Here is a 23,542-nt window from a genome sequence, read left to right as displayed (position 1 = left end):
TGTGAAATAACATTTATATTATTGTAAATATTGTATAAAGCCTAATTATTTATTGAAAATATTTTTGTATGAAATATTCAATGAGGATAAATAAATATAAAAATGTATGTATGCTGTAATTACTGCTGTTTAAGTGTCTTTATAACTCACAGTAATGACACTATTATGCAGAATAAATCTGCATGGTAAACTCTTTGAACAATTTCTCTACATATTTCATACCATTACATAATTATGCATTCTACTCAAAGTCAAGTTCTATAAAAAATAACATACCAAAAGATTATACAAAAACAAATTTAGTACTGAAATACTGAAGTTTGAGAGGGTCTTTTTCATTATCAGTATAAGGAATATGTTAAAACAAATGTTAGAATGTTACTGTAAATGCAGAAAACACATAAAAATTCATGTGTATGGACAAAAACTGCAAACACGCATGTTGTTATATCCTTATTAATAAGGATGTTTATTGATTTCTTTATAACAGTGATCACTGGCATTGGCATGACTGCAGGTACACTGTTTATTTTTTCCTTACTTTCTTTTTTATACAAACTTTTTGGAAGATAAAGAAAAAAACAAAAGAACCCCCTCCCCCCCACAAAAAGGGAGCTTAATTTAATGGTTGTTACACAGCATTAAAAATGAAATCAACAACTAATAGCCAAAACTGTTTAGCTCTGTAATTGATATAGGTGCTTTAAAAAAGCAATATTTTATAATGTCACCATGTCTTCACAGGACATAACGTCATACCCTCCAGCAATTAGATTATCTTTGTACTAGAAGTGCCGATTAAAAGTCTGTTCATTTATCTTTTAATCGGAAACATTAATTCACAACAAAACTGTTGTCTGTATCACGGTTTTAGGAAGGAAACAAATCTAGCTAATGAAAAAAAAAAACAACCCAATTCAGAGATACAAAGGAGGTTGACCATTTCAAATACTGTGCATATCAGAATCTGAAGCACAGAAAAATGTCAAATAAAGCCAAGCAAACAAATTTTGTTCCGCAAATAAATTAAGGTATTAATATTTGCTTAATTTAAGTGATAAGAAAAATACATACTGAAAATAGCAGCTATTTTACAGTTTTTCAGCATGCTTATTTTTAAATTTAAAGGTCTTTAATTGATTCAAGAAAAATGACAAGAAATGCTGTGTGAGAAGGCTCTTCTGAAATAAAGACATTTAAGGAAATCTTTCACTAGTTTTACGAGTATAAATGCATACCCTAACAAACTATTGTTGGTTTTCTTTACTCATTATTTGTTCATTCTAATATCACTGGCCAATGCAGTCTGGGAAATACACAATACAATTTTGTTCCTGGGTTTTACCAACTTAAACTAGGCCCACATTTAAATTATGTGAAATATTTTAAGACCTTTCACATACTAGGCCTGCAGACACAGCATTCCTAGTAACCATACTTTTGTTCGAATCCTAAAATAAAGCATTTAACATAATTCAGAATGCTTGCTTTCTACTTTTATATAAAATAAGCTCTTCTTAAGCGTAGGAAAAACAGGCTAAGCTTTTAATTAAGTTATCTTTATAACTGTTGGGAATAAAACAGCAGCACAAACAAAAATGTTTGGGTCTAAAATTTGGTGGCAAATGAACATATTAAGGCCTTAAGCAGCATATTTGCCCAACCTGACAATAAACAATACATGCAAGAAGAATAATTTAGACCTGCCTGTTTTCTATGGAAGTTAATTAAAAACAATTTTTTAAATGCTCACTGAGAATGATCTTTGAGCATTGTTTTTACACTTGCACATTGTTACATGCATACATCAGCCTGAAGTGCTTTTCTTCTGTTCAGTTACTTCCAAATGTGCAACAAGTATATTTTTAATTTCAATAGTATCATATTCTATACACAAAACAAGCAGTAAGACACTGTACATTCAAGTCAGAGACTTGAACTATAACAAGTAAAGGCAGATATCTTTGATTTGCTTCAATGCCACGCTCTTGGAAGGTAAAGATTGTACCTTAAAACTAAACTGATCCAATGTTGAATACATTCCTAATTAATGCCAATATGTGTTAGATAATCAAGAAAAAAAAAGCTGATTTGTAAAATGCCTTTCACAATTTAAAAAAAAATGTTTACTTCTGGGGGGAAAAACCCACTCCCTGAACACGATTTATATTTGAAGTATTACAGTTTTTTAAATTTATTTCTTAACTGCTTATATTATATTTATTAGTGCAATTTAAGTATGAAGGAACGCTCAATAAATAGAAAATGAGTTCTGGTTTATAGAAAAAAGTGATAGATCACAGTTCCCAAAAAAAAAAAAAATGTTACGAATGGCTGTGCCAAGAAATTAGAAATGAAAAACAGCTGATTTTCTGGTTCTTAAACTTTCTGGGGACAGATACATTCTAACTAATTTCAAAGAAAAAAAGCCTACTTTTCTCACAAAAAGTAAGGTTGCAGACTCTGTTTAATTCATTTTGTTTCATATTATCCATAAAACTGCAACTCCAAAATACTCAAAGTGAGCACAACCACAAGTGCAGCATGTGACTTAAAGACCAGAAAAACTGTGATAAACATATCACAAAAAATGCCAGTAGAACTGCTAAACTGTAATATATCAACAATGTGTAGGAATTATCAATTCATGAGGACAGAAGATTTAAGCTTCCTCACTGGCACAGTTGTTGAAACATTATTTGTAACGCAAAAACAATCTAAAATTATTTAAAAAGTACAAAAGGCAGCAAGCAATTAATTTGATTTTATCTTCTCCATGACAATAAAGAGGTACATATGAGATCTAGTTATTGCTCTCTGATAGTCTGCCTTTTTGTAACTGAATAAGAGATATTAAATCAAAGTATAAGCAAGTAAAGGTGATCGATCTTCTTCTGCAAAATGCTCATTTTACTTTATTTACAATGATTTATGAATATATCTCAATGTAAAGTATGCTACAGTATCTTTCCTAATCCTCAAAAAAATCCCTTCTTAGTAGTCTATGGAGTTGATAACCTTCTTATCAACCCCAATTAAAATGAACAAGTGGGGAAAAAAAATCTGTTGGCACAACCCAGTATGTAACCATTGGTTATGTGTTTCACTGCTGACCCAAAAATAATACGTAATAGTTTTTCCACATTACATATTTCCTCTCTGTACTCAGCAGCCAATGAGAAGGGGCAATTAAATGGAAGAGCTGTGATGATCCACAGCAGAAGCCAAGCCACTGGCACACAGGTACCACATGATGAAAGTTCTTCACTCTTATCTTCAGTTATATGTCAATTTCAAACTGAGCATCATCACCTTAAAGAAAAGAAAGGTTAAAAATAATTAATGACTGTTAAGTTTAAATTTTCACTTCTTGAGACATTTTAACGGTAAATCAATGTTCTATACACTACATGGGCACAGATGCAAAATATCACACTAAAACAATTTCAGAAAAAGTGAAATGCAGAAAACAAAACTGCTTCAGGCTTTTGATATAACATATTTTACTTTTAAACAGTACAGGAGACTAGGAAGTGGTTGGCAAAGATGATTTGGGATAGTCAGAGAGATGAAGGAAGTAGACAGGAGTATATGAAGATAAGGCATAAAGTCAAGAGATGTGGCGAAGGCTAAAGAAAAAGGAATATGATGAGTTGTATGAGAGGTTGGTCACTAAAGAGGGAGAAAAGGACCTGTACCGATTGGCTAGACAGAGGGACTGAGCTGGGAAAGACGAGCAGCAGGATAGGGTGAATAGGATAATGAAGGAAAAGTACTCACTAGTGAGGAGTGTGTGTTGAGCACATGGAAAGAATACTTTTGAGAGGTTGACGAATGAAGAGAGAGACAAAGAGAAGGTTGGATGATGTGGAGATAGCGAACCAGGAAGTGCAACTGATTAGCAAGGAGGAAGTAAGGACAGCTATGAAGAGGATGAAGAATGGAAAGGCTGTTGGTCCAGATGACATACCTGTGGCACAGAGTTGTTTAGGAGAGATGGCAATGGAGTTTTTAACTAGAATGTTTAACTTCTTTAACGTTACATTTTTCTTCCAAAAACATTTTTTTAAAAAAAGGCTACATTTTTTATCTTTAAAACTGAAATTTTTATTAAATCTTATGTTTCAACTGTAAAATGTGCAAAAACACTAAAAGTACAAAGTCAGAAGTGTAGAAAGTACTATGATACAAATAACAAAAATGAATATTAATAATAATGACTAGCCAACCCGCGGCGTACCATACGCCGCATAATCAGGCCGGTTTTTTAATGATTTTTCAGCACAGGGAGAAAATTAACATTTGAAAAATCGGTAATGTAATAAATCAGCAAGAAAAGCAGCATTGTAACAATGCACGGAACGAACCAACACACAATCGTCTGTGACTGAAAACTAGCGGACCGCCATTACTCATGTGCCCACCTACAACACGTCACTTGAGTCGTTGTCATCTTTGCACAGTCTACATGCACCTGTGACTCACATAGACTTTCCGTGTTCCTGCAGGAGCATCTAAGAAGACGCACGTTTGTCGCGGATGCATGTAAAACAGTTTTCTATGGTGCATGCAGTCGTGCGTCGTAACCGAAAACTCGGTTTTTAAAGACTGCTTACTTCATTGTGTTTTAACCTCAGTTGTAAAGAATTGTTTTAAGGATCCCATGAGATACCCGTCACAAACTGTTTTACACGCTGCATATGGCATGCGCCATAGGTGTCTTACTTGTCGGCGGCTTAGTGAATCCACGCCCCTTCCGGCGTGCTTTCCATGGTTGTCTTGCCTTAGTGAATTATATATATATATATATATATATATATATATATATATATATATATATATATATATATATATATATATATATAATACAAACAGCACATTACACAAGTGCGAGTGCCGCAAGCATTACTTTCGGATTCACTACAATCACTTTCCGTTTCATTGACCATTTCAGTTTCACTCCCTGAGGACAGATTCATCTCATCATCACTACTAATGAGAGGTGTTTTTTACAAGTTACCATTATCAGGCTAGGAGAAGATGCATCTACACCGCTGCCAGGGTAATGCTCGACACTAACACTGTTGGCACTTTTACGGTCCAAATGATCCTCGGGTCTTGGTTGAGACATATCTATACCACTGTCAGAGTGACACTTGGGACTCAAGCTTTTAGCACTGTTTTGACAGCCAGAGTGACACTCAGGTGTAACACTAAGGAGGTTAATGCAATTGGCAATGAGACCAGGATATTATATGGGTTGGAGATGGTGGCACTGACAAAAGACAGGAGACAGACCTGGAGGTAGCAGAGTTAAAGATGCTAAGATTTGCATTGGGTGTGACAAGAATGGACAGGATTAGGAATGAATAGATTAGTGGATCAGCTTAAGTTGGACAGTTGGGAGACAAAGTCAGAATGGCAAGATTGCGCTGATTTGGACATGTGCAGAGAAGAGATGCTGAGTATAGTTATATAGTTGGGAGAAGGATGCTAAGGATAGACCTGCCAGGCAAGAAAAAAGGAGGAAGGCCTAAGAGAAGGTTTATGAATGTGGTGAGTGAGGACATGTAGGTGATGTGTGTAACAGAACAAGATGCAGAGGACAGAAAAATATGGAAGAAGATGATCTGCTGTGGCGACCCCTAACGGGAGCAGCCGGAAGAAGAAGAATGATTTTTGTAAATCACAGTTATGTTGACAAACATAGGGTGTCAAGGAAATTAGGTAAACTGCAGACGGTCCAGTACTTGAGAAACGGTAGCTAAAAGGGAGGACAAAATGAGTTTAATTTTTACAATCCAGTTTTTATTAGACTGTTTGAAGATGTCTGGAAATGAAAATTGCAAAATTAAGATTAAGGCTATATTCAACAAGAGAAGACTGATGTGGAGCTTAGTTTTAGATTGTTCCAAGTTTTAGACAATAAGGAAAGAAGAGCAAAAATTTCTAAAATGCAGGAAGCAACTAACTTCTGTTGCCTATTCTTTATGTAATATATGTGGATGGGTTGCCTGGAGAGAGAAGGATTTATTGAAGAGATTATGCCATTAAGTGGCAAAAGCTTTCATTCTTAAACATACATGGACCATGAACAAGTTGCAATACCACCCTTGTCATGCATATACTGGCACATACTGATACATAAAGTAAATTCAATATACATTGATTTCTATATTAAATATTACATAGCTGAATTCATACGTTCCCTTAAGCTTCCTTAATGAGTCCATCCACACAGATGAATCAGCATGAATATTCAAATTTTGCCCTAAACCTTTTGGAAAAGGTAATGATAGTAGTTGACAGACTGATAAGAGGGGAAAATTGGGGATAAGACTAAAGTTAGCAAAATGCAGTCTGGTTTCATGACTGGGAAGGGAACAATAGATGTAATCTCTTTTAATAGTCAGGTAAATGCAAGAGAAGCATTTGGTGATGGGAAAGAAGCTACACTATGCATTTATAGATCTGTAGAAGGCATCAGATAGGTTGCCACAAGAAGTGGCGAGGTGAGCATAGAGAAAGTTAGATGTAAATGAATGGTTAGAGTGATCTAGATGTATAAGGAAGCATTAATGGTGGTCAGGACACAGATGGGGATACTGAAAGTTTCCAGGTGAAGATGGGGATGCACCTAGAATCCATCCTGGGCCCATGACTTTCATAATGGTGATAGAGATGGTGACCAGAGAAGTGCATTAAGTATTGCTATGGGAGCCCTTGTATACTGATGACCTTGTTTTAATGGCAAAAACTGAAGCAGAATTGAATATACTGAAATTGAAATTTTGTTTGTAAGTTAAAGGCCTCAAGGTAAATGCAGAAAAGACTAGAATGATGTCCAAAGCAAGAGAAGATGAATGCCAAATTAGGAGAAAGACTTAACAAGGAGGTGATAGGTGTTGAGCCAAGGAGAAACAGGCTAATCATCTAAAATAATGCAACAAAGAAATGTAAATTTAACATAGTAACCCTAAATTTGATATTTGTAAAAACACAGTTAACAATTAAAGTGAGAACTTTCATTATGAAATGGTTATCAACACAAGTTGATGCATATTTTATTCATTTTTAGTCATTCTCTAAACCAGGGGTGCCCAATACGTCGATCGCAAAGGTAGTGCAGGTAGAACGCATTGCATTCAAAAAAAAATTTGTTTTTAAACGTTAGTCTATCATATATCCTCCCTATGGCATTTGCCACTTGATTGACATACAGGGCGGACAGTCTGAGATCTCTTTTCTTCTAACACACTGGTCATCCCGCACGCACGATCGAACGGCTGTGATCTAGTTAGCGTTCCAATTTATATCGACTAAAGAAGAGATTTAAAAAAAAATTGTTTGTGGAGGGTATGGGCTGGATGTGGAATTGGAAGAGGATTTTTTTTCTCACAATGTCACAATCTAAGTGCTGATCTGTCGATCTATAATTGCTATGTATAAAGTAAACTCAGTATATATCATTTTTAAAGTAGGTAGATCATTTCGACCTGGTGATTTTAAAAGTAGCTCACCAGCCGAAAAAGTGTGGGCACCCCTGCTCTAAACCAATACAATGCCCATCAGAAGTAAAAATTACCTCAGTTACAACAAACATGGCTTGTTTAAGCCTCAGTACTCGTCCATTACTCTTCTCATCACTCCTGGGGTACCTGGCATATCCAACCTATCATCAACCTAAATTGATATTTAGTACAGTCGAACCTTGATATACGACTGGCCTGACATGCAAACAACTTGGTTTATGACCAAAATTTTTGTTTTGAATTACGACCAATGTCTTGAGTTACGACTCAAATACGTTCACGTGTATCCGCTTGTGCGATTGTAAACAAACAGCCGAGAGCATTCGTAAGCGTCAGTCGGAGCCCAGATAAATGTGTTTGTGGACATAATTTCAGTCAGTGCAGTGATTTATATCATTTATTTTGATAATTGCTATCAAAATGGCACCAAAAAAGCTAGAAAAGAAGCTAAGGAAGGAAGAGAAGGCAACAAAGGTAAAGAAAGCGATCACAATCGAAACGAAGAAGGAAATTGTGCGGAAATTTGAGAATGCCGTTCGTGTTACCGATCTCTCCAATATGTACAGCATGTCAAAATCCACCAACTCGACAATTTTACAAAGAAAAGATTTGTACAAGGAAGCTCCTTCCAAACAATAACCACCTTTCATTTCATTCTCCTCCTCCCTTCCTGCAAGCCAAAGATGTCAACTTAAATGGTGAGTACAGTATGAAATTGTTGTTTCTGGTAGGCTAGGCACTTTTTATAACTTTTTGGTTAGTACATTAGAAAAATTATCGGTGTTTTTGGTAAATTATGCACATTATACAACCCTTTTTTATTATGAAAAGGTTAAGCAAGTGTTGCTGTGGGAGGTTCGGAACGCATTATGGGTATTTCCATTATTTCTTATGGTAAAAACAGTCTTGACTTACAACCAACTTGAGTTACAACCAGCCCTTGTGAATGAATTGAGTTTGTAAGTTAAGGGTCCACTGTACTTAAATGGGTCTCAGCAGGAAGGAGATGTTTTGATTTCGGTGTGCTAGGATATGTTAATTGTTCCTTTTAATTCAATGATTAAGACCTTTACATTTCACCTTACAAGATGTAAAGTTTTATCCACTTATTTTCAAGATTTTGCAATTTAGAATACTAGGGGGCTTCGCCTGCCAACCCCCGTGTTTGTTTTTTTTTCTTTGAATTGTTGCTATTTCATTAGTTTCACTTTTATTTCAGAACTTCTATAAAAACAATATTTGGTATCTTGCGAGTCCCAATATGGTGAATCTTTCTAATGAGGTCAGTGAGACATGTGTTAATGACTCTGTACCATAATTCAGGATAGGTTTCTGTGTTTGGAATTTCAGCACAGACAAAACGATCTATATCATCATCACTAAAGAATTTTTTTTTTTTTACAAAGTAACCAATAAATGCATGTGCGGTAAACTCCATTTTTGAAATTCTCAAGATTCTTCATTTGTCACGTGCATAGTTACAGTATATAGGACAACACGCAGTGAAATGCATCCTGATCTGCTTATCAAAAACTGTGCAAAGTTAGAAGAATATCAGATTAACAAAAAGTTACAGATTGAATGATATAGTAGAACATAAGTAAAATTATGTGAATAAAGTAGAATTAAGTGTTAAGGTGCAATAGTGCAGTGATTATTGTGCAAAACCAAAGTTAGACAGGTGCATAGTTAAATTATGCAGTTTGTTTGCGCTACTGCGATCTTTACTTTCTTTTTTTTTACTTTCTAATTTTCCTACTTTCATATCCTTTAACTTTGTCCACATGTGTATTGCGCCTTTTTTTTTTTTTTTGAGCCTTTTGAATTCCACTGCTTTCGTAATCTCTAACCTACACTGCATGTGTTTAGATCCAACGTTTGTGAATGTCTTTATGAAGTTCTACATTGTCTTTTACTCTGTCTTGAATGTTAATTAATGTTGATTTATTTTGTTTTATAATTGTGTCTTTCATTTTTCTATTCTTTAATATGTAAAGCACTTTGAGCTACTGTTTGTATGAAAATGTGCTATATAAATAAATGTTGTTATTGTTGTTGTCTTTTAATTCTGATCCCGATTGGACATGCTTTTTTTTTCCCCCCAATTCCACTTGTTCCGGGCTGATAATTACTTTCCTTATTTTCTGAATTTGCACCTAGATTATTCTTTTTTGCTCTTTTTTCTCTCCAACGCTCGAGTCTCTTTTCTCCGCGCTGCTTTCTTCTTTGCTTATTCGTCCACATTTCATTTATAACGTACTGTCCTTATAAGCTTAATATGCGCTGAGAGCCCTGGATCGGTGTGTGCTCAAATCCTTTAGACAACTTAATGTTTTGCTGCCTATTGGCTTATTTGATATTGATTGTATGTCGGGTGTGTCTTGCAAGAATCCCATGTTCCACATCATCGCGAGACGGTCCAAGGTCAATCTCTTGGCACAAAGTCTTATGTCTAAGGTCCCCGCGAGACACTCTGTGGCTAATCTCTTTCATCTCCCATCTCTCCGCAACAAGTTTTTCACACCTGGATTTGGGGATCCTCTGCCATTACTCCTTGCAGATCCTCGCCAGTTCTGTCAGGTTGGATGGTAAACGTTGGTGGACAGCCATTTTTAGGTCTCTCCAGAGATGCTCAATTGGGTTTAAGTCAGGGCTCTGGCTGGGCCATTCAAGAACAGTCACAGAGTTGTTGTGAAGCCACTCCTTCGTTATTTTAGCTGTGTGCTTAGGGTCATTGTCTTGTAAACCTTCGGCCCAGTCTGAGGTCCTTAGCACTCTGGAGAAGGTTTTTGTCCAGGATATCCCTGTACTTGCCCGCATTCATCTTTCCCTCGATTGCAACCAGTCGTCCTGTCCCTGCAGCTGAAAAACACCCCCACAGCATGATGCTGCCACCGCCATGCTTCACTGTGGGGACTGTATTGGACAAGTTATAAGCACTGCCTGGCTGTCTGCACACTTACCGCTTAGAATTAAGGCCAAAAAATTATATATTGGTCTCATCAGACCAGAGAATCTTATTTCTCACCATCTCAGAGTTCTTCTGGTGTCTTTTAGCAAACTCCATGCGGGCTGTCATGTGTCTTGCACTGAGGAGAGGCTTCCGACAGGACACTCTGCCATAAAGCCCTGACTGGTGGAGGGCTGCAGTGATGGTTGACTTTCTACAACTTTCTCCCATCTCCTGACTGCATCTCTGGAGCTCAGCCAAAGTGATCTTTGGGTTCTTCTTTACCTCTCTCACCAAGGCTCTTCTCCCCCGGTAGCTTAGCTTGGCCGGATGGCCAACTCTAGGAAGGGTTCTGGTCGTCCCAAACATCTTCCATTTAAGGATTATGGAGGCCACTGTGCTCTTGGGAACCTTAAGTGCAGCAGAAATTTTTTTGTAACCTTGGCCAGATCTGTGCCTTGCCACAATTCTGTCTCTGAGCTCTTCAGGCAGTTCCTTTGACCTCATGATTCTCATTTGCTCTGACATGCATTGTGAGCTGTATGGTCTTATATAGACAGGTGTGTGGCTTTCCTAATAAAGTCCAATCAGTATAATCAAACACAGCTGGACTCAAATGAAGGTGATCTCAAGGATGATCAGAAGAAATGGAAAGCACCCGAGTTAAATATAGGAGTGTCACAGCAAAGGGTCTGAATACTTAGGACCATGTGATATTTCAGTTTTTCTTTTTTAATAAATCTGCAACAATTTCAAAAATTCTTTTTTTTTGTCTGTCAATATGGGGTGCTGTGTGTACAAATGAGGAAAAAAATTAATTTCAATGATTTTAGCAAATGGCTGCAATATAACAAAGAGTGAAAAATTGAAGGGGGTCTGAATACTTTCCGTACCCACTGTATTCAGTCCTGCCTTAGACAGAGCATCTCCAACAAAGACTGCAGTTTCTATGATGGCCTCAAGAATTTTACACTTTATCAAGGATGATAAATTGTGTGACTACTGATATTTCTTTACCTATATTTAAGCCAATAACCGTTGTCTTCTTCAGTGCATCAAACCCATTCACATTAAAAGATTTTTTTTTGTCATTAAGAATAGTTTTTCTGACCATGTTCCTTTTCTCCTGGAGCTTTGAATCTTCAAATATACTGTTTTAAGTATTTAGGTGCATTAAAGTAAGGCTATTATGAAAGACTTATTTAAGATGAATTTGAAATGCCAAAGTTTAATAATCCTTTACAAACAAGCTGGACAGACTTTATAGAATGAGAAAACAGTAGTGCTAGATGGATGCATAAACAGTATATTATACATAATCAATACTAATCATAAACAAGTCAATTAGTGCAAACGTCAATTTGTGTCTCTCAAAAATAAATATAAACCCTCTATTTTCATTTTTCCAGGTATACTGTTAACTGGAGTTTGTCAAACAGGCATATCTCAATTATGTTAATTGGTTTACACTGTCATAATTTAGTGTTAATCAGGTTGAAATATCCCATGCTTTACTGTACTCTTGACATAATTTGTGTATGCATGACTCTATATGATGTATGGCTTAATTATGTTATAATTTCTTTATAGTGGGGAAACTTGTATGAAATCTCAATGAAGAGTTCACAGAACATAAAGAATCTATATATTTTTTAAACTTTTCCCTCGCTGTAAATAAAGGTTTATTTGATTTGCAGAAAGTGGAGTGTGCTAGGGTCAGGTGGTGGTTACTATTAAAAGGTGCGATATGTTCCAGTGCCAAAGTGTGGCAGTAGCATCTTGCTTCAGCAAAATATGCCAATAACTATTAAATTGAACTGACAAAAGAATATTTAGGTAGCTCTACCACACTGTCTACTCATAAAAATACTAACCAAGTTATGCAACTAATTCTCTGTACCATAATGATGGAGAGCATGATCTTTGAATGAACTGGTAAACCAATTGCCTACTGCATATGATATAGTAAATGGGTCTAAATGTACATTTTCAAAAAGTATATAACAGTTTGTATTAATACTAGACAAAATGTTTCAAGAAATAGACTTGTAAATGCTAGACTTTTTTGAGGTAAATGTAACACAATCAATAAATATGTATCTATCAAAATACTATGGTACTAGGGTGTTGTACCGTGTTAGCCATTATGAATGAAGTGAAAAGTCAAGCAAAATGACACCTTTTTGTTTTTTTTATTTAGTGCTTTTTTTTTTTTTAAATATTTCACTGCAGTTTTCCTTAATCTTTGCATATAGCTCATGGGTTAATATTCCCATGTATTAAAAGAAAGCAAATGATTGAAATAAACATCTTCTTGTCTTTTATTTAGACTAAAATTGTAAAACAGATTATGAAAACATTTTTAAAAGAGAAACTAAAACCTGCTTACCCACAGATGTTTTCCCATCATGATTATTCAAATTGTTTTTTTCAGCAGTCCCATTTTCAGTGGTTGCATTGGGACTTGTCACTCCAGGAATATCAGGAAGGTGGGGGGGTGGTGTCTGAGTTAGTGGGGAATTACGACGATCCAAAAGAAATTTGCGATCATATATAATGCGGGTACCTGAATAACAATAAATAAGGTATAAAATAGATTAGTATGTGCAACAAAACATTTAAAAAAGGGATCTAAATCATGTACAAAGGGCAATTACATTATGTTGGAAATAATCTATATATTGAAAATACATATTCTAGTTTTGTAAATCTTCACAAGACATCTAACATTCAAACTCACAAACTATACTACTTCAGATTTAAATACTGATGAGTACTTCCATTAGCTCAGTATTACAACAGTGAAGTCACTGTGTATATCAAAACATTCTATAGAATTAGAGTAAGTGTTTGATTGGGCTATCCACATGTCAGAGGCCTGGTAGAAAGAATCAAAACTAAAGAGGAGGATGTGTTCAAAATGTGCAGAAAAAAAAATCTATAAAGGAAATATTATACCATTGTTGAGGATTACTTATAAAATAGTCATTGTTAAGGCTTTGCTAAAAACAATCATGCATCCAATTATGCTATTAAAGTAAATCATTTTTACTATCCTTAACTTTTAATTTAATCTGAAAATCGAGAAACATAGTAAGATTATAAATAGACAGTAAACTCTACCTCTCAATTAGATCATATAGCACTCTGCCCTGTAGGGAATAATCTTAGTTGGAAGGGCTCCTCAAAACAGTGCATTTAAATTGCCATGCTAGGGTGGAATATAATAGTTCAGCAAATTTAATCAAAATATGCTACTGTGATCAATGTTTGAAATGATTATAGATTAATCGTTATAGTATTTCTGAAATCTAGAAATGCCATGTTATGTGAAATGTCAAACAAGGTCATCTTGAGATATAAATGTACACAGATGAACTACAAAAAATTAGAGGAGGTGGTCAGGCACAGTATCTTTCATATAGCAAAGAATGTTCTGGAATATTCTAGTTACAGAGACAGAAAATAATGGGTTTTGGCAAAATTTAGCTTTTAATGAAAACATTTTTGTATATTAAATTTGAATAAGATGATAAGGCAGCCAGGTACTGCTCACCCACAATGTTTTAACACAAAAGACACCAAAACTCCCAGCTTTTGAAACTTCTCTCCAAACCAAGACATCTAGAGATGACTGGACAGTCATCTCTGGACCTCTGCCGCAGACAATAAATGTGCCTGGTTCCTGTTGCACCAAAGAGCATTATTAAAGAATAAGTATATATATATATATATATATATATATATATATATATATATATATATATATATATATAAAGTCTAAGTTATTTATTCACAAAAATATGCCACACACAAGTCCTGTTACTACCAGTAGGGATCCTACTCCATTGGGCCCTTGAGCAAAGTCCTTGACCTGAAAATTGCTCTCCCCTCAGGGATTAATATAGTACATTAAATAAAAAAATAATTTAAAAAAACATTAATTTGCCACAAAATAGTTGTGACGCATTTAAACAATATGACCATGCTAGCAGTTTAAATTGGGTTTCAAAAGAAAAATTCACATCATGGCATAACATTTATCAATTTCAATAATAGCACTTGGTACACATTTTTCAAGGTGAAGTATAAGATAGAGGAACTAAGCTCCTGAGGGTATATCAATAGTTAATTACAATTTTGGTTTGAATAACGGACATACTCAACAGGGTTTTTGGGTTTTGTGTATGAGTTTGGACTTCTGTGCCTTCAGCTCCATTTTAAAATGCAAGAACAGAATAGGTTTTTTTTTTAGTTTATATACAGTGCATCCGGAAAGTATTTACAGTGCATCACTTTTTCCACATTTTGTTATGTTACCGCCTTATTCAAAAATGGATTAAATTAATTTTTCTCCACAGAATTCTACACACAACACCCCATAATGGCAACGTGAAAAAAGTTTACTTGAGGTTTTTGCAAATTTATTAAAAATAAAAAAAATTGAGAAAGCACACGTACATAAGTATTCACAGCCTTTGCCATGAAGCTCAAAATTGAGCTCAGGTGCATCCTGTTTCCCTGATCATCCTCAAGATGTTTCTGTAGCTTAATTGGAGTCCACCTGTGGTAAATGCAGTTGATTGGACGTGATTTGGAAAGGCACACAACTGTATACATAAGGTCCCACAGTTGACAGTTCATGTCAGAGCACAAACCAAGCATGAAGTCAAAGGAATTGTCTATAGACCTCCGAGACAGGATTGTCTCGAGGCACAAATCTGGGGAAGGTTACAGAAAAATTTCTGCTGCTTTGAAGGTCCCAATGAGCACAGTGGCCTCCATCATCCGTAAATGGAAGAAGTGGAAGAGCTCCAGAGGCCCTCTGTGCAGAGAGGATAACCTTCCAGAAGGACAACCATCTCTGCAGCAATCCACCAATCAGGCCTGTATGGTAGAGTGGCCAGACAGAAGCCACTCCGTAGTAAAAGGCACATGGCAGCCCGCCTGGAGCTTGCCAAAAGGCACCTGAGTGTGAATGCCAGGTGTCATGTTTGGAGGAAACCAGGCACCGCTCATTACCAGGTCAATACCATCCCTACAGTGAAGCACGGTGGTGGTGGCAGCATCATGCTGTGGGGATGTTTTTCAGCGGCAGGAACTGGGAGACTGGTCAGGATAAAGGGAAAGATGACTGCAGCAATGTACAGAGACATCCTGGATGAAAACCTGCTCCAGAGCGCTCTTGACCTCAGACTGCGGCGACGGTTCATCTTTCAGCAGGACAACGACCCTAAGCACACAGCCTAGATATCAAAGGAGAGGCTTCAGGACAACTCTGAATGTCCTTAAGTGGTCCAGCCAGAGCCCAGACTTGAATCCGATTGAACATCTCTGGAGAGATCTTAAAATGGATGTGCACCGACACTTCCCATCCAACCTGATGGAGCTTGAGAGGTGCTGCAAAGAGGAATGGGCAAAACTGGCCAAGGATAGGTGTGCCAAGCTTGTGGCATCATATTCAAAAAGACTTGAGGCTGTAATTTCTGCCAAAGGTGCATCGACAAAGTACTGAGCAAAGGCTGTGAATACTTATGTACATGTGATTTCTCAGTTTTTTTACTTTTAATAAATTTGCCGAAACCTCAAGTAAACTTTTTTCACGTTGTCATTATGGGGTGTTGTGTGTAGAATTCTGAGGAAAAAAATGATTTTAATCCATTTTGGAATACTGTGAATACTTTCAGGATGCACTGAAGCTTTGAGTCGTCTTGGATCTCTATAAGCTTTGCAAACATGGACTTGGGAAGTTTATCTTAGTCTTCCTGGCAGATCCTCTCAAATTCTATTTGGCTGCACACTGGAAGCATCTGTAAACTGCCATCTTCAAGTCTTTCCAAAGACATTCTATGGGTTTTACAAAGTCTGAGGTTTGGCTGGGCCACTCAAGCACAGTCAGTGACTTGTCCTGATGTCACTCCAGAACTGTCCTGACTGTATGTTATGGGTCATTGTTGTGATAAAAGGTAAACTGTCACCCCAGTGTGAGGTTGCACGCAGTCAGGAGCAGGATTTCTTCAAGGACCTGTCTGAATTTGGATGCAACAACCCTTTAATTCTGACCAGTCTCCTTGTCCATGCTGCCAAGGAGCAACCCCATAGCATGATTCACCCACCTCCATGCTTCACTGTTGGAATGACATTAGGCCAAAGAGTTCAATTTTTGTCTTATCACAGGAGAGAATCCCTCCAACCCCCCTTGCTCTCAGAGTTCTCCAAATGCTGTATGGTAAGCTTTAGGAGGGCTAGCATATGTTTATATTTAAGAGTTGCTTCTCTATAGCCACTCTATCATAAACACATAATAGAGTGCTGCTGAGATAATCCTCCTTCCAACAGTTGCACACGTCTCAGCAGATAAATTCAGAAGCTCTGTTACAAATACCATGAGATCTTGGTCACCTCCATCACCAGCTACTCTTGCAGTAACTCAGATTGGCCAACTCTAAGGAAGGGCCCTGGTGGCTACATTTCTCTTCTATTTCATAACTACTGAGGCAACTGTGTTCCTGTGAACACTCAGATTTTTAGAAATGGGTTTATACCTTTGTCCTGGATCTATGTCTCACCACAACTTTATTCTAGAAGTCTACAAAGAGCTCAATTGACCTAATGGCTTGGTTTTGGTTGTGACATGCAGTGTGAATTGTGACCTTACGTAATTAAAAAAGTGTGCCTTTTTTAAATGTTGCATAATCAATTCAGTTTGCCACTGCTGGACTCTAAGTTCTAGATACACCTCAAGGAGAATTAAAGAGATTGGGATATACTTGGCCACAATTTTTGAGTGCCACAGCACTGGACCTGAATACTTGTATAAATTAAGAGATTTCAGTTTTTTGATTTTAACGAACTTGCAAACATTTCTAAATACATATTTTCACTACGTCATTATTGGCCAAGTATAAATTGATGGACACAAATGGCAAATTTACCCATTTAAAACTACATTTACAACATGATAAATTGTGCATAAAGTTTGAATACTTTCTGAATCCACCGTAAATTATGTTTTTGCTTATTTTGTATTTATTTTTAGTTTAAAACAGTGAAATGATAACTTTAAATCTTTGATCCAGACCATATGTGAATAAAAAAGTGCATTTTATTTGCCCTGTAAACAGGAAGCATAAAGTCAGAACCACTTGCTGCAAAACCAGACAGAAAATGGAGCATCCAGTCTGGGAGAAGATCAAATAAGTATAATTTGGTGATTAACAATGTCAAGATTACAGAGGCAGATTACAGAAAGCCCCCAAACAAGTGAATCACTAATCACTGCAGAAGGCTGCTGGCAAAGCAAATCTCTTTCTGGAAATAAACACCCAAGATTAGGTTATCCACAGTTTCACCAGTACAGAGAAGCCTTGAATCACAACATTAATGAATGTCCTACCGTTCCTTGGCAGGTAAAAATAATAGTTAATGGACAGCTGATCTGTTCAAGCCATTCAGGAGCACATATGCTACAAGAAAGGCTAAATTAACGATTAACTTTGAAAAATACAAGTAAAAGAAAAGCAAATGCAAACACACAAATGCAGTCAACATTAAATGCAATGTTATTAAAGTCACAAGGACATTTTGTGTGGCAGCTAAAAATATTTATTCTACAACTACATTTTCGTATTCCGTCCTCTTAATTACAACTAAAATGTGTTATTTATGGGCCTGCTGTAATTGGCAACACAGCAACTGCCATTTAAGTAAACAAATAAGAAAATAGCCAAAGATAGATTGAAATGAGTTTAGTATTGCAATCTCTGTCGTAAAAATAATAGGCAAGCTTTTCCAACTACAACACAGAATACACCATTACACCAGTATATCCATAAACCATTACACAACCATAAGATCCAGACCCACACACACAACATATAAATTACAACATAACAAAATATAAGCAAATTCTATTCTCATGCCAGTGGGTCTATTATAACTACTTGGTATGACTGAAAGGCTTAATGATGGCTGCATTATACAGTCTGATGGCAGACAAAAAAGCATCAGCAGCAGTGCCACCAAGTAAGCAGTGATGGAATAAACTGGTAACAAAGAATGCTCCAGGACAACAGATCAAGGTAAGGAAGGGCAGCATCTTGCCTTTCAGTGTTAAGTCTTGCAATGCAGTTGGCATTCCAGATTAGCATATTCAGCCACTTTACATCCACGAACTAGATGTATAAAAATCCACACTGTATGTATGACTGAATCTGGACAACCTAGATCCTTAGGTTTCCAGGACCAAGGTAATCTGTAGGTATGGTAGGAATATCGTTTTGCATGTTAAAGCATGTTTCAATGTATTATATATGAAAATTATAAGTCACTAAATGCATACCATTACCGTGAAACACGATGAAAAATATTTACGTGTGACACATGAATTTGGAATTTTTTTTAGCAGACCGCCCAAAATTTATCAGTTGTAAAAAATCTAAAAAAAAAAACACCACGTAATGAAAATGGCAGTACATTTTGAAGTGTGGAAGATTTTACAAATCAATTTGCAGCTGCCTAAATCGGTTTTATAGAGGTTGTTTCACGCGTCTGTCACCAAGAAAAAGATTATGCAACAGAGAAGGGGGAAGTAAGTGAGGAAAAACAATCTACTCTTTCCCAGTAACTGTTATGATGCGAAATAAACAGTTGAGAAAAGAGGCGTCAATGGCAAACGTGTTTGCTAATATCACATTTGTTAGGAAAAAGCTGCTGTCACACTGCAACTTTACTGTTTTGGACAACTCGTAATTTCAGGCGTGCACCTAGAGCTCCAATACAAAGTAAGGGGCGGAGCTACTTGGCATTGTTTCGGATTTAAGCTACATAAAACACAATAATTAAAACGACTTCGTCAGCGCAACGAAATAGATACGACTACAAATATACATATAGACATAGGGGCTCCGCGGTCTTGTTACCTCCAGGAGTGGTGGAAAATAAAGTGCCCCCAGGTGTGGTGCAACAGTCATGAGGTAGCTGCGTTGCGTCGTTCACCAGCACCATCCTGGTCGGTATGGCCCGGCTTTCACTGTGCTGACGACCGGCGGACATTTCACCTGAACCTTGCTGCTCGTAAGCCTTGGAAAAGCAAAGGCGAAGGGGAGGGCTTTGAAATTCCCCACTCTGAGATCCTTCTCTCCTTTCGCTCGCAGCACAGCTTTCCTACTTTTCTCTCTCCGTCTTGTCCTCCAGCCGTCAGCACGGTCCCCGCCCTCGGCCAGGAAACACAACACAGTCCCAAGCGGAAGTGACGTTAGCGCGGCACGGCGGACTGTACGTCAACGACGCACAAAGATCATGTATATCCATCCATCCATTTTCCAACCCGCTGAATCCGAACACAGGGTCACGGGGGTCTGCTGGGGCCAATCCCAGCCAACACAGGGTAGGAACCAATCGTGGGCAGCGTGCCAACCCACCGCAGGACACACACAAACACCAAGCACACACTAAGGCCAACTTAGAATCGCCAATCCATCTAACCGGCATGTCTTTGGACTGTGGGAGGAAACCCACGCGGACACGGGGAGAAAATGCAAACTCCACGCAGGGAGGACCCGGGAAACGAACGCGAGTCTCCTAACTGCGAGGCTGCAGCGCTACCACTGCGCCACCCTCTCTTTAAATATTCTGATTAGCAAATGTCGGGTTGTAGCTACCTTATTTTAATCAGTAACTATCAGCCTAAAATTAACACAGTTCATGCAGTAAAATTGTAATTAGCTACTGTTCATGGACGTGATTGATGCGCGTCACTTCGTCTTAATGACGCCCTTCAAGATATTCCCCCACCCGTTGTATTTTTTCTTTAGGTTCTTGCAAAGTATTTTCCTTGTTTTTATTTTAGGGGAGATGTTAAAAAGGTTACCGTAGAGGTCAATATAATTACTTTTCTCGATTTAAGAGTTTTAAGAGACTCAATGAAAGACATTTAAAAAATAAAAAAGAGGTTGCGTTATGTCTATATTTTCATTTGTGTATAGTGCCTATAAAATGTATTAACCCTTTGAGATTTTCGCATTTTATTGTTCTACAGCATTGAGTCACAGTAGATTTAATTGGTTCATTTTTGACATTAATCAATAGAATCTGAATGTGAAAATGAAAACAAATCACTTCAGAATTACCTAAATAAATTACATGTCAGGTTGCATGGGGATCATAAATGAACTCCAACTTGACCACACTAGGAACTTGTTTTTAAGCCATTCCTTTGTAACTTTGGTTTTATGCTAAATGTTGTTTCCTTGCTGAAAAACAAATCCCCCAAAAGCACAGGTTTCTTGCAGGCTGCGTCAGGTTTTTCTCCACAATTTCCCAGTATTTTGCATCATTCATTTTACCTTGTACCCTCACAGGCCTTCCAGGACCTGCTTCCGAGAAACATCCCCAAAGCATGATGTTTTCATCACTGTGCTGCATGGTGGGATGGTGTGTTTTTGATAACATGCAGCTTTTGGCTTCTGCCAATCATGGCATTTAGTCTGATGTCAAAGAAACTACATTTGTGTCTCATCAAACCATTGAAGCCTCTTCCAGCTGTCCTCAGATTCTCCCATGTGCTATCTGGCAAACTCTAGCTGAAATGTAATGTGTTTTTTTAATATTTGCTTTCTCTTTGTCACTCTTCCATAAAGCTGCAGCTTGTGTAGCAACTAGGCCACCATTTTTATCATAGGTCACTTGGTGTCCTCTCTTGCTAATCAACTTCTTGCAATATCACCATTTTTGTGGACAGTCTACTATAGGAAGATTTATTTTAATTTCCTGAAGACTGATTTAACTGTATGAATCGAATATTTTCATGTATCCATCCCCTGTCTTGTCCTTTTCACAGAGTTGCTTGTATTGTGCTCTTGCTTGTTTTATAGATTAGACCATGATACTAGCTCACCACAAATTGGCAGACAGTTAATCTCTGTTTAACTAATTATGTGACTTTTAAAACCAGCTGGCTGCCCCACTGATGATTTAAGTGTGTCCTATGACAGGGTGTGAATACTTGCGATCAGATATTTTTTGTCCATGTTGCAGAGATCTGTTTTCACTTTGGCATTAAATAGTCTTTTTTCTGTTGGTGAGTGTCAAAAAAGGCAGATTAAATCAATCGCGATTCAATGCTGTAATTTAATAAAATATGATACTTCCAAGGGATGCATACCTTTTATAGGCACTGTTTATGATATTTTCACAGTACATTACAGATTTCAAATTGAAATTAAAATAAATAAAAATATCTTTATATTGTATGACAAAACAGTGAGATGTTTCATCATAAAAATAATTAGTTCAATTGTGCCAAAAGTTGCCGGAACGGGTTAACAGCAAATGCATTAAATATTTATGAACTCTATATATATATATATATATATATATATATATATATATATATATATATATATATATATATATATATATATGATATCAGAAAACATAGATAAACTCTGCTTATAAGGGTCAATGTTGTGTAGAATTCTTAGGTACTCTTCACAAACTTTATTAGCAGTACAGAATTTGAAAAGCAACATCTAAGTCTTATATCAGAAAATGTCTCATATACGACATATATACATTACAGAAAAGTTTTTCTTGAAGGACTAGTTCCTTTTTGCTATGTAAAAAGATCCCTAATAAATTTGTTAGATAGAAAACAGAGACTCATAAAGTTTTGGGGAACCCACAGGCAAACCCTATATAATTTTAATGAACTAAAATGTGTTTCAGAAATGGAGTCAAGAAAAAATTGTCTTCTCAGCCAAGTCTAATTGATGAATGCACAAGATGGTGAATCTTCCATTTTTAAGGACTTCCAGCAGTAAGAGGAGAATCCAAGCAAGTTGATCGATAGCAGAGTTGATGACGTTGGTGTTAAAGCTGTCAATCATCCGGTCTGCAGTGAGAGGAAGAGAAAAGGTGTTAGTAAACAGCAGCAACCTGTGGAGTGGTGGGAAATTACCATCATCAGAGCACTTAAGCTTTCTCCAGTGTGCAAGTGTTAGACATAGTATATTCGTGACTCACAATATCAGCACCATTAATATATAATAATGGTTAATACTGTATATTTCTTGTATATTATATATAGTAAAAATTGCATATGGCTTTTCATTGAATGTAAAATAGCTGGCTGTATTACCTTCATTGCATTATCAAAATCTCTGAATTTGGTGGGAAAAGATTTTTCTTTAAAAAGCCTTCATATGATAGTAATTGGCTAGATTGGCAAAGAAGATCAGCAATCAAACAGATATCTCTTTCTTTCCAGTGGTGTAGATAAATAGATTTTTTTATACTTCTACATTCATTTTTCCACTAATTTAGTTTATGGGGAGAAAAATTGTGCACATACATTTTTCCCATGCCAAAAGAATTTGGTAGACTATTAAAATAGTAGATACTGGTTAAAAAAGTGCAAGCCACGAGGCTGACTCTGCAGTGTGTCAAAAGGAAAATACTCCACCACTAGCTTGCTGCTACAAATGTGATCCACTCACCAACTGCCCCTATCTGGACAAACCAATGGAGTACAGATGAGTTTTCCATAAACAGTATTGTTTTTTGGGGCTGTATGCTGTGGTGAATGGTTGTAGGATTGTAGGGTGTAGGGCCTGATTGACTCCTGCAGTAACATAACCATTGTTGCTCACTTTTTCTCCAGTCGCAACAATATTTTTCTGAAGAGACCAACCTTACCTGCATACGGGGTAGGGATGCTAAGGACTATCCACTTGCAGAATGTAATATCACATTACAAAGACATCAGAGAACTCTTCTAGAGGCAGCTCATCTGGCCCTCCCATATATAGTTATTATAGGTAGAGATTTGTCTAATTATAAAGCTGGGTGAGAGAATATTCTTTGTGAAAACTGGTAAAAAAAAAACAAAACACCCAGAAGTCTTAGATCCCTGTCCTAGGAAAGACTCACCCTCTCCATTTACAGAATTCTGAATGGCAAAAAGAGACATGAAGAGGGTAGGCATGCAATGTAATGGCTCCTCCTCATCTTCCGTACCTGAACTGTTGTCAGAGAATGCAGCATCCTATACTCCCACTGA

The 23,542-nt window shown here is 36.8% G+C and overlaps 1 protein-coding gene across 1 annotated transcript; it reads right to left on the bottom strand.

Moving 5' to 3' along the window:
- Positions 1–445: 445 nt before the first annotated feature.
- eif4ebp2 (eukaryotic translation initiation factor 4E binding protein 2) lies at positions 446–19,712 on the bottom strand. Its single transcript, XM_039772790.1, has 3 exons — positions 19,404–19,712; positions 12,872–13,048; positions 446–3,312 (listed from the first exon to the last, which is right to left on the bottom strand). Exons 1-3 carry the CDS (start codon positions 19,534–19,536, stop codon positions 3,281–3,283), a joined length of 342 nt encoding a protein of 113 aa, XP_039628724.1. The 5' UTR covers positions 19,537–19,712; the 3' UTR covers positions 446–3,280.
- Positions 19,713–23,542: the final 3,830 nt, after the last annotated feature.

The sequence above is a fragment of the Polypterus senegalus genome, chromosome 1 (genome assembly GCF_016835505.1).
Source record: "Polypterus senegalus isolate Bchr_013 chromosome 1, ASM1683550v1, whole genome shotgun sequence".
Lineage (NCBI taxonomy): Eukaryota > Metazoa > Chordata > Cladistia > Polypteriformes > Polypteridae > Polypterus > Polypterus senegalus.
Note: the sequence above shows the minus strand (reverse complement) of the source record. Positions and strands in the feature narration are given on the sequence as shown.

Excerpts from the sequence above, each read along its gene's own strand:
- eif4ebp2 (XM_039772790.1), bottom strand. The coding sequence starts at position 19,536 with ATGTCCGCCGGTCGTCAGCACAGTGAAAGCCGGGCCATACCGACCAGG. Across the intron at positions 13,049-19,403 it reads ATTTTCCACCACTCCTGGAG|GTACCCGCATTATATATGAT; the intron begins GTAACAAGACCG and ends ATTGTTATTCAG. Across the intron at positions 3,313-12,871 it reads TGATGGGAAAACATCTGTGG|GTGATGATGCTCAGTTTGAA; the intron begins GTAAGCAGGTTT and ends CTTTTCTTTAAG.